This window comes from Podarcis gaigeae (assembly GCF_964106915.1).
Source record: "Podarcis gaigeae genome assembly, chromosome: Z".
NCBI classification, from domain to species: Eukaryota; Metazoa; Chordata; class Lepidosauria; order Squamata; family Lacertidae; genus Podarcis; species Podarcis gaigeae.
This window is the reverse complement of record NC_139691.1, coordinates 25,145,701-25,158,245: the sequence shown is the minus strand read 5'-3', so window position 1 is coordinate 25,158,245 and position 12,545 is coordinate 25,145,701. Positions and strand designations below refer to the sequence as shown.

The 12,545-nt window shown below is 44.4% G+C and overlaps 1 protein-coding gene across 4 annotated transcripts in view; it reads right to left on the bottom strand.

The window, feature by feature from the left end:
- The window catches only part of CAPN6 (calpain 6), a 68,077-nt gene that overhangs the window by 8,713 nt on the left and 46,819 nt on the right, over positions 1 to 12,545 (bottom strand). For all 4 annotated transcript variants that reach the window (XM_083722054.1, XM_083722055.1, XM_083722053.1 and 1 more), the window contains 3 exons: positions 12,234 to 12,356; positions 11,377 to 11,579; positions 2,835 to 2,956 (listed from right to left, as the gene is read on the bottom strand). In XM_083722054.1, coding sequence (XP_083578180.1) covers positions 2,835 to 2,956; positions 11,377 to 11,579; positions 12,234 to 12,356 — 448 coding nt within the window. The remainder of the gene's footprint in view (positions 1 to 2,834; positions 2,957 to 11,376; positions 11,580 to 12,233; positions 12,357 to 12,545) is intronic.

Below are 12,545 nucleotides of genomic sequence, written 5' to 3'. Positions count from 1 at the left end.
CAGTGAGCTTCATGCCTGAGAGGGGATTTGAACCCTGATCACCCAAGTCTTAGCCTGATGCTCTAACCACTCACACCACGCTGCCTCTCATGTCATGGCTCTCAACCTGCCCATATATTAAGATCAACAACAGAAACCCTCGTTGTTTGGGGGCCAGCAGGGGAGATGGTCTTTTCTGTGGTGGCCCTGTGGATGTCAAACTCCTTACTAAACGAATCTGAGAAGGCTCTAGCACTCAAATATTTTCACATACAGGTACACAGAGGGCTAGCTGCACAGCTAATCCAGAAAGGGAGAAATCACAGTAGTCAGAAAAAATGGTGGTGAAATACCAGCAGCAGTGAGGGAGGAGGAACAGTGGTGCTGAAAAAAGTGGATATTCACACAATGGAGAGAAATTTCTCTCACGGCTGAGTTTCTTGGACCTGAAAGTCAACACTGGCAAATTATTCAGAATAGCCCTGCTAGGCACTGAATGCCATTTTGCTGTTCACTGACTACAAGTACTAGATGTAAATCTAAGTAATAGGCTTTTAAATATCCCTGTGCTCCACGTGGCTTGGTGCTTGCAAATCCCATACCCAGCACTTGGCAGCCAGAGGTGTTTGTTTTATTGATCTGTCAGCACCGTAGTAGGAGCTGAGAAATAATCAGTCCTCTCAATCCGTCCGCCTCTGTCACACACACACACCCCTTCGGGAAATGTGAAAAGAAAAATGTTTCATGTGTGTGTTGGGGGCAGGGGAGGAAGGCTCTAAAAATAATGATTTAGCAGCCTGAGCTGAGAAAATTCCACTGCTTTTTAAGAGGCTCTTCTGCTTTTCTCTTTTTATATCGACCCCTTTCTGTTCTGCTAGGGCTTAGGCAAACACATGAAGCCATTGCAAAGGTTGCAAAATTTATCAAATGCCAAAAAATTAACAAGTGTCTAAATCTGGTACTGCCATTGAGCTTGAGGCCCCAGGCCAGATGACCTTCTTCCTGCCACTTCCGATTGGCCTTGCTTCGATATATACATGCATACATAACATCTGGATGCTATGCTGAATGCCATTTATGCTTAAACTCTTTCAGAGCATTTGCAGAACACTGACTACTGGTATTTGTCAAGGAAAACTGCCAAGGAGTCTCTGGCTATTGAAATTGTTCCAAGGCTGTCAAAGAAGGTTGGCATAAGAAGTTGAAAGGCATTAGGTGCAACGGCAGCTGAATTACATGATGTAGATTTCCTCCCTGTTCCTTTTGAACAAACTATGTTATCAGTCGTGGATTTTAAGAAATTCGAAATAAGGTGATGTAAGTCACATGGCCAAATATTGATTACTCTCATTTATCATTCATTCAGTATGAAATTACATAAAATGTTACTAGAGATGTGTCTGTGTGAGAATTTCCAAAACTCAACAAAAGCTATTTTGAATATGCATTCTTCACATATTATCCCACCTCTATGGCTTTTGATGTTTAAATTAGGCTAGTGAGCAACCCAAGCAACAAATGGCTGAAAAAAACCCCTGCATAGGTTCCAGTGCTTCTCTAGTGTCAAATGTCCAAAGACAAAGTACAGTTAACAAATAGGCAGCAGAGGGCGCTGCTTGACTTTCAAGTGAGTATCTCCCTTTCATGTATGCTAAGTTTAAAAGGAGCCTGAGAAATTAATCAAGACTGGGTTCAGACACACGGCTTGTCCACACTTCCGCTTGTCTCATGCTTTTAGTTTGTCCCATGCTTTCTAGGCATGTGTTACTATTATTATTTGCAGTCAGCTGTTGCCTCTTCAATGCTCTATTCAGCACAAATTGCCCTCTGCCACCCCGATCTACCCAAACAGCTAACATGAAAGGAGAAGAAATGCGTGTTAGTCTCTGGACAATTCCAATGCACATGATCATCTCATTTCATGAAAACCACGGGGGAGTGAACCCAGGAAGTGACTAGAATAAATTGCAAAAGGTCCCATTGAGTGCTTATCCATTCTACCGCTTACTCCTGGGAACACCTGTGTTTTAAGTTCTGACCTGGGGCGCCAACTTGAATGAAATATTGGGGGGTGGGGAGCAGGTAAGCCTTGCCCTGCATTATCAATCACAAGATGTGGAATTGACACACACACACACACACACAAACCATTTGAATGGCAATGGCCATCAGCTTTGGAAAGGCCAAACCCCCTCGAATTTTTTATTGGCTCCTATGATCAGAACAAATGGGTTTCCGGAGGAAAATGGCAGGACAAAGGCAAAAACACTCAGACATATGCATGCTAGGCATGGGACAAGTGGCAGCGTGGGCGAGCTCAGAATCACCTTGAAACAAACCTTCCATTGCCCAGAGCTAAGTATGGACCATGGATGGACAGGGCTTTTCTTCAGATGGAAGTCACCAGAACTCAGTTCCTGCACCTCCATTATAAGAGGACAAGGGAGGCGTTCATGGTGAGTTCCAGCACCTCTTTTTCCAAAAAAATAGCACTGTGAATGAGTGTGTGCCTTACAAAGCGAAATCCCAGTCCACCTGAAACTGCAATTTTAGGTCAGGTTTAGATATCTAAAGTTCAGACTGCAACATCTGACTTTTAGCTTCATTCCAGGATTTTTAATATGTTTCATCTCTGTGTTATTCACTAAGTCGACAGGAATGATTTCCCTAAGAACACGCTGTACAGCTCTCTTAAATCTTAGTTCCCTTTCTTAATCTTAAGCTCACCTGCTAGTTTTATCTGACAGCACAGTGTTTCCGTAGATTAAGAGAAATTGAATTTTAATGTTCAGGTCATCTGAATAATTTACTAACTCTGTACAAGAACCACAAAGACTTTAACCCTTTGCACTTACCGATATATGGGTCCTGACATCTAAGACGTGACACAGAGTGGACTTTAACTTGGGACACCCTCGCTACGAAGCCACGTAAGATGTCCAGGCAGGCGCCTCTGGGTCGATGCAGTGTAAGCTCCCTGGAACACCAAGACAAAATGTATCAGGTAGGAATGACTGGTGGATTAATACCAGATTCTATATGGAATATTGAACTTTTGCCTCCCTTACTTTGATGCCACCAGATACTTTGATGCTTATGGACAAATAATACAGTGTTGTGGGTGATTAATTTCAAAGTATTACAAGTGGGGAGAAAAGTTATTCATTGGGGATGACACCTTAGAATAATATTTGAGCATGGTTTTTTGCTCCAAGGTGTTAGGATGACTTTTTGTTGGGACAATATTTAAAATACATTTGCAAACATTGTAGGTTTGGCGCTTTGTTTCCTTGAGAAGGAAATAATAATAATAATAATAATAATAATAATAATAATAATAATAATATCTTTATTGTCATTGCCCCCTCTCGGGGACAACGAAATTACTTGGCTGCTCCATCCACCCAGGTAGGGCACTCCACACAAAATCAAAACAACTATAAAAACACTAATTAAAACAATACAGTATAATACAGCAAGGAAGATTAGATGACTTTCAAAGTCCAGGCTTCCCATTCAGGGCCAAGATCGCTCTGGAGAAGAAGCTGTTCTTAAGACGGCTCGTTCTTGTCTTCAATGGGGCAAGACCAGCGGTAGGCATTTCTGGTATTGCATGCCACAAAATAATACAGGTGTGCTGTGGAGTCTTGCCCACCCCGTCAATCTGATGTTTAGCTCTGCCCTCCCAAAAATATTTTTCTTGATTTTGCAGTAATACATGTTAAGTGAGTACATTAAAATTTGTAGAATGAGAAAATGAGGACATCAGTCCTCCTTGCCTCCTCTTGGCAGAGGCCAGGTAAGTATTAACTTTTTTATATTCTATTGCGTGGACAGGCTGAGTCCCCAGATCCCGCGCGGTCCGCCCGTCATGTGGAATAACGACTCAAGACTACGTGCTATGGGATTAAATTGGCAACAACTTTATTAAATTTCAAATGTGGGTAGACCTTGGCTCAGGCATTGGGCGTTCTCCCTCCCCAGTCCCCAGCCGGGGACCTAGGGAGCATCAGGGTTATCCAGTGTGTGTGTGGGGGGGGGATGGGCCGGCTCTGGAGAACATATGTCCAAGCAGAGATAGCCTCCCCCGTTACGCCGCCGCCACAGGGGAGAGCAATGACGACCTTCCGGCGTACGGTCAGAGCCTCCCTTCAGAAACCCCTTTAACGGGGAACCCTGGTACCGCCGCCGCAAAGAGGAAGATGGACTAAAGGATTCCACCCAAGGCCTGATACCGCCAAAGTTGTGACATTTTGCTACGGGAAAGGCGAAACCTGCCAATGCAGGGAAATTCCTTTCTGGCCCTTTAACAGCGACCTTGACGTAGCAGCACCCGCATACCTGTGAAGAAAAGTTAACCTGCAAAACCTGTGAGGAAAAGTTAACCTGCAAAATAAGACATTAACTGAGGGTGGGTAGGGTGGGAGAAGCTCTGGAGCCAAGTGAGGATTCCCATGTAAGATCCTTCCTCTATTGTGTGGGCAGGTAATCCCTCCCCTACCTGGCCTGGTCTCCTTGGCAACGCTTCCCCCAGGTGGGATTGGACAACTGACTGAGGTAGGCGGAGACCTCCAGGTATCCCACCTGAGGGAAGGCAAAGCCAAGCCTATGCTGTTGGAGCCGCTCCAGATCTAGGGGCTGTACGCGTCCCCGCAAAGGGAGCCCCCCGTTTTAAGCGGGGAGCGGTCATTATATGATCTTCAGTCATGTTTGTTTACTGTCTCTGTCATTCCTTCAAGAGGGTTCTTGCATATCATATCATCGTAGTTTCCATGAACCAAAGGAGACAGGACACACATGGGCATAGTTCTAACCAAGTCAGGAAGTCCAGATCTGTACTGATGCAACCAATATGGTGTTCTCCATTCATGTGCAATAATGGCCACCAACCGGGCAGAGAAAGTGTCTGGTTTCCAACTCACCCTGTACTGCTACTTTATGAGTGATTTTTCCCTGCAAGTGCTAACCACCTATAGTAATAATAATAATAATAATAATAATAATAATTATTATTATTATTATTATTATTATTATTATTATTATTTATACCCCACCCTCCCCAGCCAAGGCCGGGCTCAGGGCGGCTAACAAGCAATAATAAAAACAATTTGAATGAATACAACTTAAAAACAAGATTAAAATACAACATTAAAATATTGAAACATTAAATTATTAAAATGCAGCCTCATCACAGGAGGAGAAAGGAAAAAGGAAAAAGAAAGAGGGGGAGGGAATCAAATTGGCTCCAAGCCAAAGGCCAGGCGGAACAACTCTGTCTTACAGGCCCTGCGGAAAGAAATCAGATCCTGCAGGGCCCTGGTCTCATGAGGCAGAGCGTTCCACCAGGCCGGAGCCAGAGTTGAAAAGGCCCTGGCTCTGGTTGAAGCCAATCTAACTTCCTTAGGGCCCGTGACCACTAGGGTGTTGCTATTTATGGACCTTGAGGCTCTCCGTGGGGCATACCGGGAGAGGCGGTCCCGTAGGTACGAGGGTCTTACGGCCGTGAAGGGCTTTAAAGGTCAAAAGCAGCACCTTAAATCTGACCCTGTACTCCACCGGGAGCCAGTGCATCTGGAAAAGCACTGGGTGAATATGCTCCCATGGCAGAGACCCCGTGAGGAGCCTCGCTGCAGCATTCTGTACCCGCTGGAGTTTCTGGGACAGCTTCACAGGCAGCCCTGTGTAGAGCGAATTACAGTAGTCAAGCCTGGAGGTGGCCGTCACATGGATCACTGTGGCCAGGTCGGGGCGGGAAAGGTAAGGGTGCTACCCACCTTATTTTTATGACTGCAAGGCACTTTACATTGTTTCATTATTCGACTCTAAAGCTGTAAACTATCTGGGGGCCTTAGAGTGAAGGGTAATAAATAATAATAATAATAATAATAATAATAATAATAATAATACTGTAATAGTAATAATCTCCATTCTTATAATTTGAATCCTACCCTCTGTAGCAACAGAATACAGTGGTACCTCAGGTTACATATGCTTCAGGTTACATACACTTCAGGTTACAGACTCTGCTAACCCAGAAATAGTGCTTCAGGTTAAGAACTTTGCTTCAGGATGAGAACAGAAATCGTGCTCTGGTGGCGTGGCAGCAGCAGGAGACCCCATTAGCTAAAGTGGTGCTTCAGGTTAAGAACAGTTTCCGGTTAAGTACGGACCTCCAGAACGAATTAAGTACTTAATCTGAGGTACCACTGTACAAGCTTCCTCCATCTTCTATGCCACAGCCCTTCTGATATTTGAAGATGGCTATCATAACAACTCTCTGGGCTCATCCTAACTATGACTTGTCTAACCACTTTCCACAGGGGAAACCTGGTCTTTACCATTGAATCAGAGCAAACATCAATGGGGTTTTCTGTGATTTGACGTTTGCTGTGATTTAGTGCCAAAGAACTGGTTTTCCTGAGAAAGTGGCAGGGCGAACAGAAAAAAATCTGACTCATGCTTTCTTACGCATGGGAGAAGCAAAAGTGTGGATGAGACTCATTCTTCTCCAGGGTAAGCATTTCCAACTCCCAAGGCTTGATTTCCAGGTGCTTGGTCATCTTTAACACTCTCCTCTGAACATGTTTGTCAAAATTCTTCTTACGTTGTCATGCCCTGAACTGGACACAGGACTCCAGGTGTGGTCTGACCAAGGCAGAATAGAACTGTTCTACTCCTTTCCTTGATCAGGACACTATATTAGTGTTGATGCAGTCTAGAATAGCATTAACTAATTTTTTGCTGCTGTATCATACTGTTCACCTATCTGAAGCTACTAAGACCCCCCAAATCCTTTTCATGTGCTCTGTCAAGCCAGGTGCCCCCCTCCCATCCTGTTTTGAGCATCCTAGTACTCCTGCCTATGTGTAGAACCTTGCATTTGTACCTACTGAAATGGGACTTTTAAAAATGGTTTTGGCCCAGTCCTTCAATATGTTAAAGCCACCCTGAATCCTGATCCCTCAATTCCTTCAAATTATTTGTAAAGATGTTGAACACCAGGCCCCACAGCACCCCACTTGCCACTCCTCCACCCCAGGATGAACCATTGGTCCCAGCTGTCCTGATTGTGCAGAGCACCTAAATGCGAGCAGCTGCTCATGTGCAGGTGTTATTTTTAGCCCTAAGAGGATTTTTAGTCCTCTTAGCCAGGCACCCCACAGGTTAAGGGCTTTGAGGACCCTGAAGCTGGTGCAGATGATCCCCTTGAGGGGCCATCCAAGTTGAGGCCTGTTGAAGAGTCTCTCGAGCTGTCAGAGGAGGAGGCAGAGCCACCCACATCCTCAAGAATGTTGGTGTCAGAAAGCTCCAAGTCTAGCCTGAAGAGCAATGGCATAACATGTGTCTACAACCCCAGAGCCATCACGCTAGTCATGAGTGAGCGATCACTGGAGCTCTTTCACTAACAGCAGCAGTGATTAGGACGTGGTCTAAAAAGACAGCGTATATAAGGCCCCCCTCTTGAGCCCCCCACTTGCTGGAAATAACATGGGGCTCTGGCTCCCAATTCCCAGGTGCCCACCTTGCTGAATTTCCTGCAATATTCACTGTGTGCCTCATATTTGGACCTAGACAATTTTCTGTGATTGAGATCAGCTTGTTTGGACTGTGCTGCTCCTGCAAGCCTGCCTTCAGTGCTTTGATGAGAGAGACTCATGCCTCCTGGGTCTGGGATGCTAAGCTCCTGAGGGCACCCCTGGAGCATGACCAGAGCTGAGCATACAAAAACATGTGCCTATTACAGGGAATTGCAGTCAATACAGAAATAGACCATACACTATGCTACAACAGCAGCAAGAATACTCATCACAAAGTACTGGAAGACACACCTTGGAAGAATGGCAGATGAAGGTGATAGACTAAATGGTACCGGCAGAAATGACTGGCAGAATCCGAGACCAGGGGAGAGAGACAGCGGAAGAAGATTGGAAGAAATTTAAGGACTATCTTAAGAAACATTGCAAAATTAATGAATGTTAGAACGACGTTGGTTTAGAAATTATGTGGTTTCCAGCTGTAATGGGTAAGTAAAAAGAAAAGAAAAGTCAAAAATTAAATGAAAATTAAGGGAAAGGATTTGCTGAATTAATTAATTAGAAATTGGAATACAGAAAGGGGAGGTATGAGGAAGTCGGGGAAGTAAGTTATAAGAAAACAAGAGATTGAAATTATACTTGTTTTTACTTTTGTCTGTTAGTATTATTGTTTGTATTATTGTTTGGTTTGTTTTTATATAATTTTTGAAACTTTAATAAAAATCTTTTTTTAAAAAAACCAACAGAAATAGACCATACACAAGTAAGGCACAAACACATTTCTTCTATGAGATATAACAAAGAAATGCTTCTCCCTTTTGTGGTCCCATGACAAAAAGATAGTAAGACCCAATTTAAACTCTGCTGTAGGAAATAACACACACCCCATGCCTCATTAAAACTGGGTGCTCAGCTACTAAGCATGGTTCATTAGCATGTCAGCATAGCACGCTACAGATTCGGCAACATTTCTTCTTTTCTTCTGTTATTGAATTTTTAATGCAACATTCTGATTGCAAGAACAACCTGGATGTGTGCAACACTGCATAGGTATCTTCCTCTTGAGCACTCTGCATTTAAGCCAGTCCTAATTCTTTAGAAGCTGGGAACACAAAGACCATGTGATATGTGTGTTCAGAATATCTTCCATTAGAATCAAATGGGACCTCACTGAGGACACACCACTGTTCTGATATGGGGAAAGGAGGCATTCTCCAGCTCGATAAGAGGTATATCAAATCTGTCGTGTTCCACTGTTCGACCTAATTTGTATCTGTACACCAGGAAAGCCAATGAAAATATAAATGCACCAAAAGGAAGAACACTTTATTCTAATTGACACTTATATAAAGGAAAAAGAATGATAAACAATAAATGATAGTATCAAACACCAGTAGAAAGGCAATCTTGCATCCTTTTGTGAGTGGGTGTAGAACTATTTGCTACTGTGTGGAATCTGGAGGTGAACAGAATGCATCTCCATCCCCAAGGCAGCTTCACATCGAATACTGCCCCTTGGGAAATATTGTAATCGAGAGAAATGAGAGTGGCTGTAAACTGGCATGGGACAAATGCACAAAGGTCGCAGGCAATGTGATCCCTGAAATCACAGTGAATGTCATCCTCACGAGAAGTGGGTGCACCCCTTTTCGCAGCCATCATGCCAGTCCTTTTGTGAATGGGTGTAGAACTATCTCCTACTGTGTGGAATCTGGAGGTGAACAGAATGCATCTCCATCCCCAAGGCAGCTTCACATCGAATACTGCCCCTTGGGAAATATTGCAATTGAGAGAAATGAGAGCGGTTGTAAACTGGCATGGGACAAATGCACAAAGGTTGCAGGCAATGTGATCCCTGAAACCACAGTGAATGTCTTCCTCAGAAGAAATGGGTGCAGCCCTTTTTGCAGTCATCATGCCAGTCCTTTTGTGAATGGGTGTAGAACTATCTCCTACTGTGTGGAATCTGGAGGTAAGAAGATTGCATCTCCATCCCCAAGGCAGCTTCACATCGAATACTGCCCCTTGGGAAATATTGCAATTGAGAGAAATGAGAATGGTTGTAAACTGGCATGGGACAAATGCACAAAGGTTGCAGGCAATGTGATCCCTGAAACCACAGTGAATGTCATCCTCACGAGAAGTGGGTGCAGTCCTTTTTGCAGTCATCATGCCAGTCCTTTTGTGAATGGGTGTAGAACTATCTCCTACTGTGTGGAATCTGGAGGTAAGAAGATTGCATCTCCATCCCCAAGGCAGCTTCACATCGAATACTGCCCCTTGGGAAATATTGCAATTGAGAGAAATGAGAATGGTTGTAAACTGGCATGGGACAAATGCACAAAGGTTGCAGGCAATGTGATCCCTGAAACCACAGTGAATGTCATCCTCACGAGAAGTGGGTGCACCCCTTTTCGCAGCCATCATGCCAGTCCTTTTGTGAATGGGTGTAGAACTATCTCCTACTGTGTGGAATCTGGAGGTAAGAAGATTGCATCTCCATCCCCAAGGCAGCTTCACATCGAATACTGCCCCTTGGGAAATATTGCAATTGAGAGAAATGAGAATGGCTGTAAACTGGCATGGGACAAATGCACAAAGGTTGCAGGCAATGTGATCCCTGAAACCACAGTGAATGTCTTCCTCAGAAGAAATGGGTGCACCCCTTTTCGCAGCCATCATGCCAGTCCTTTTGTGAATGGGTGTAGAACTATCTCCTACTGTGTGGAATCTGGAGGTAAGAAGATTGCATCTCCATCCCCAAGGCAGCTTCACATCGAATACTGCCCCTTGGGAAATATTGCAATTGAGAGAAATGAGAATGGTTGTAAACTGGCATGGGACAAATGCACAAAGGTTGCAGGCAATGTGATCCCTGAAACCACAGTGAATGTCATCCTCACGAGAAGTGGGTGCAGTCCTTTTTGCAGTCATCATGCCAGTCCTTTTGTGAATGGGTGTAGAACTATCTCCTACTGTGTGGAATCTGGAGGTAAGAAGATTGCATCTCCATCCCCAAGGCAGCTTCACATCGAATACTGCCCCTTGGGAAATATTGCAATTGAGAGAAATGAGAGCGGTTGTAAACTGGCAAGGGACAAATGCACAAAGGTCGCAGGCAATGTGATCCCTGAAACCACAGTGAATGTCTTCCTCAGAAGAAATGGGTGCAGCCCTTTTTGCAGTCATCATGCCAGTCCTTTTGTGAATGGGTGTAGAACTATCTCCTACTGTGTGGAATCTGGAGGTAAGAAGATTGCATCTCCATCCCCAAGGCAGCTTCACATCGAATACTGCCCCTTGGGAAATATTGCAATTGAGAGAAATGAGAATGGCTGTAAACTGGCATGGGACAAATGCACAAAGGTTGCAGGCAATGTGATCCCTGAAACCACAGTGAATGTCTTCCTCAGAAGAAATGGGTGCACCCCTTTTCGCAGCCATCATGCCAGTCCTTTTGTGAATGGGTGTAGAACTATCTCCTACTGTGTGGAATCTGGAGGTGAACAGAATGCATCTCCATCCCCAAGGCAGTTTCACATTGAAGAATGCCCCTTGGGAAATATTGTAATCGAGAGAAATGAGAGTGGTTGTAAACTGGCAAGGGGCAAAAGCACAAAGGTTGCATGCAATGTGATCCCTGAAACCACAGTGAATGTCATCCTCACAAGAAATGGGTGCAGCCCTTTTTGCAGTCATCATGTCAGTGCTCCCCACCGAAGTGTGTTGTACATCTGTCTCACTCATCATCACTCTTTGAATCTTTTGCTTCCTTGGTCTAAGACAGATGAGCATGTTATTCATGCAAGACGGGGAGAAATGGGAAGGGAAAATTGCCGTCATCTTCAAGTAGTCGTAGTACCTGAGCTCCGATGGCACATCTGTGAACAGCCTCAGAATGAATTCAGCTTCAGTATCAGGTCTGAAGGTGGTTGGGATCAGGACATACCGGCCTTCCTTGAGGCACAACTTCGAAAATACCATGCGATTGTCAATGTACATGGAAGTTGCCATTTTCTCTTGTACTGTCACTTTATGCATTCGATACTCTCTGTTGGCCTCAACCTAGGGTTAGAAAGCAGATTGAGTTGCATAGCATAGAGCAATCTAACACAACATGAGAGTGAGGTAGATCCTATGCTGTGACTTCAAACAGGCATAAAGATAAAGATAGAGTAGAGGTGGAGAGCAGAGGTGTTTTTTGTGTGTTTTCACTTGCTCTGTCAACTAAAGCCTGGTGCAAAAGTCACACCATTTGAATTGAAGAACAGAGTGTCTCAAAGTGCACTAAGGATTTCGTTTTTGGTATCAGAACTGAACTGAGCTCACAGCCACGTTGTACAAAAGCCTGCTACATGGAAAAGGTCACCTTGCGAGTAGGAGACCTGTGCCACTCTACTATAAATCACTCATAGATGTACCAGTAGATGCTGACCTACCTTCTGCCTATGTCTACCTATACCTATGCTTTTGCCGGGAGTGATGCAGCAATGCTTGCAATAAGCTAGCTGAACCAGCATGTGTGCAAATATATGTGTGGCACTGATTCCTTCTGTTTTAGTAACTACTTACTGGTAAAGTAGATTACCTCCCTTCCGGCCTTCCTGCTTCTTCTCTAGTAGCAGGTTGTATGTGTTTGGCCTGACCCAGCAGGCTCTTCTTATGTTCTTATGCTCTTACCAAACTCCAACAGCTTTGGCATGCAGCATGGACACCTACCTTGAAGATTTCAAAGCCAATAACCAAGTTGTCCCCTTTCCCTTCTCTTTTGTAAACACGCTTGTCCTTCTGCTGCAGGCAGATCATCACTTTGTCCTGCGACTTCTTGACATCAAAGACATACTTAAAGAGAAGGAAGAGGAGCACAGGGTGAGGGGAGGGCTGTGGCTCAGTAGCTGAGCAGCTGCTGCTGTAAACAATGCCTGTAGCTGAGTTGTTAACAATGGATTATCACAGGATTGGGATGCTGCCCGTTCCAAAGTCCTTTGCACGGCCGTCAGTCCACAAACAAATGAACATTATGGGAATTAT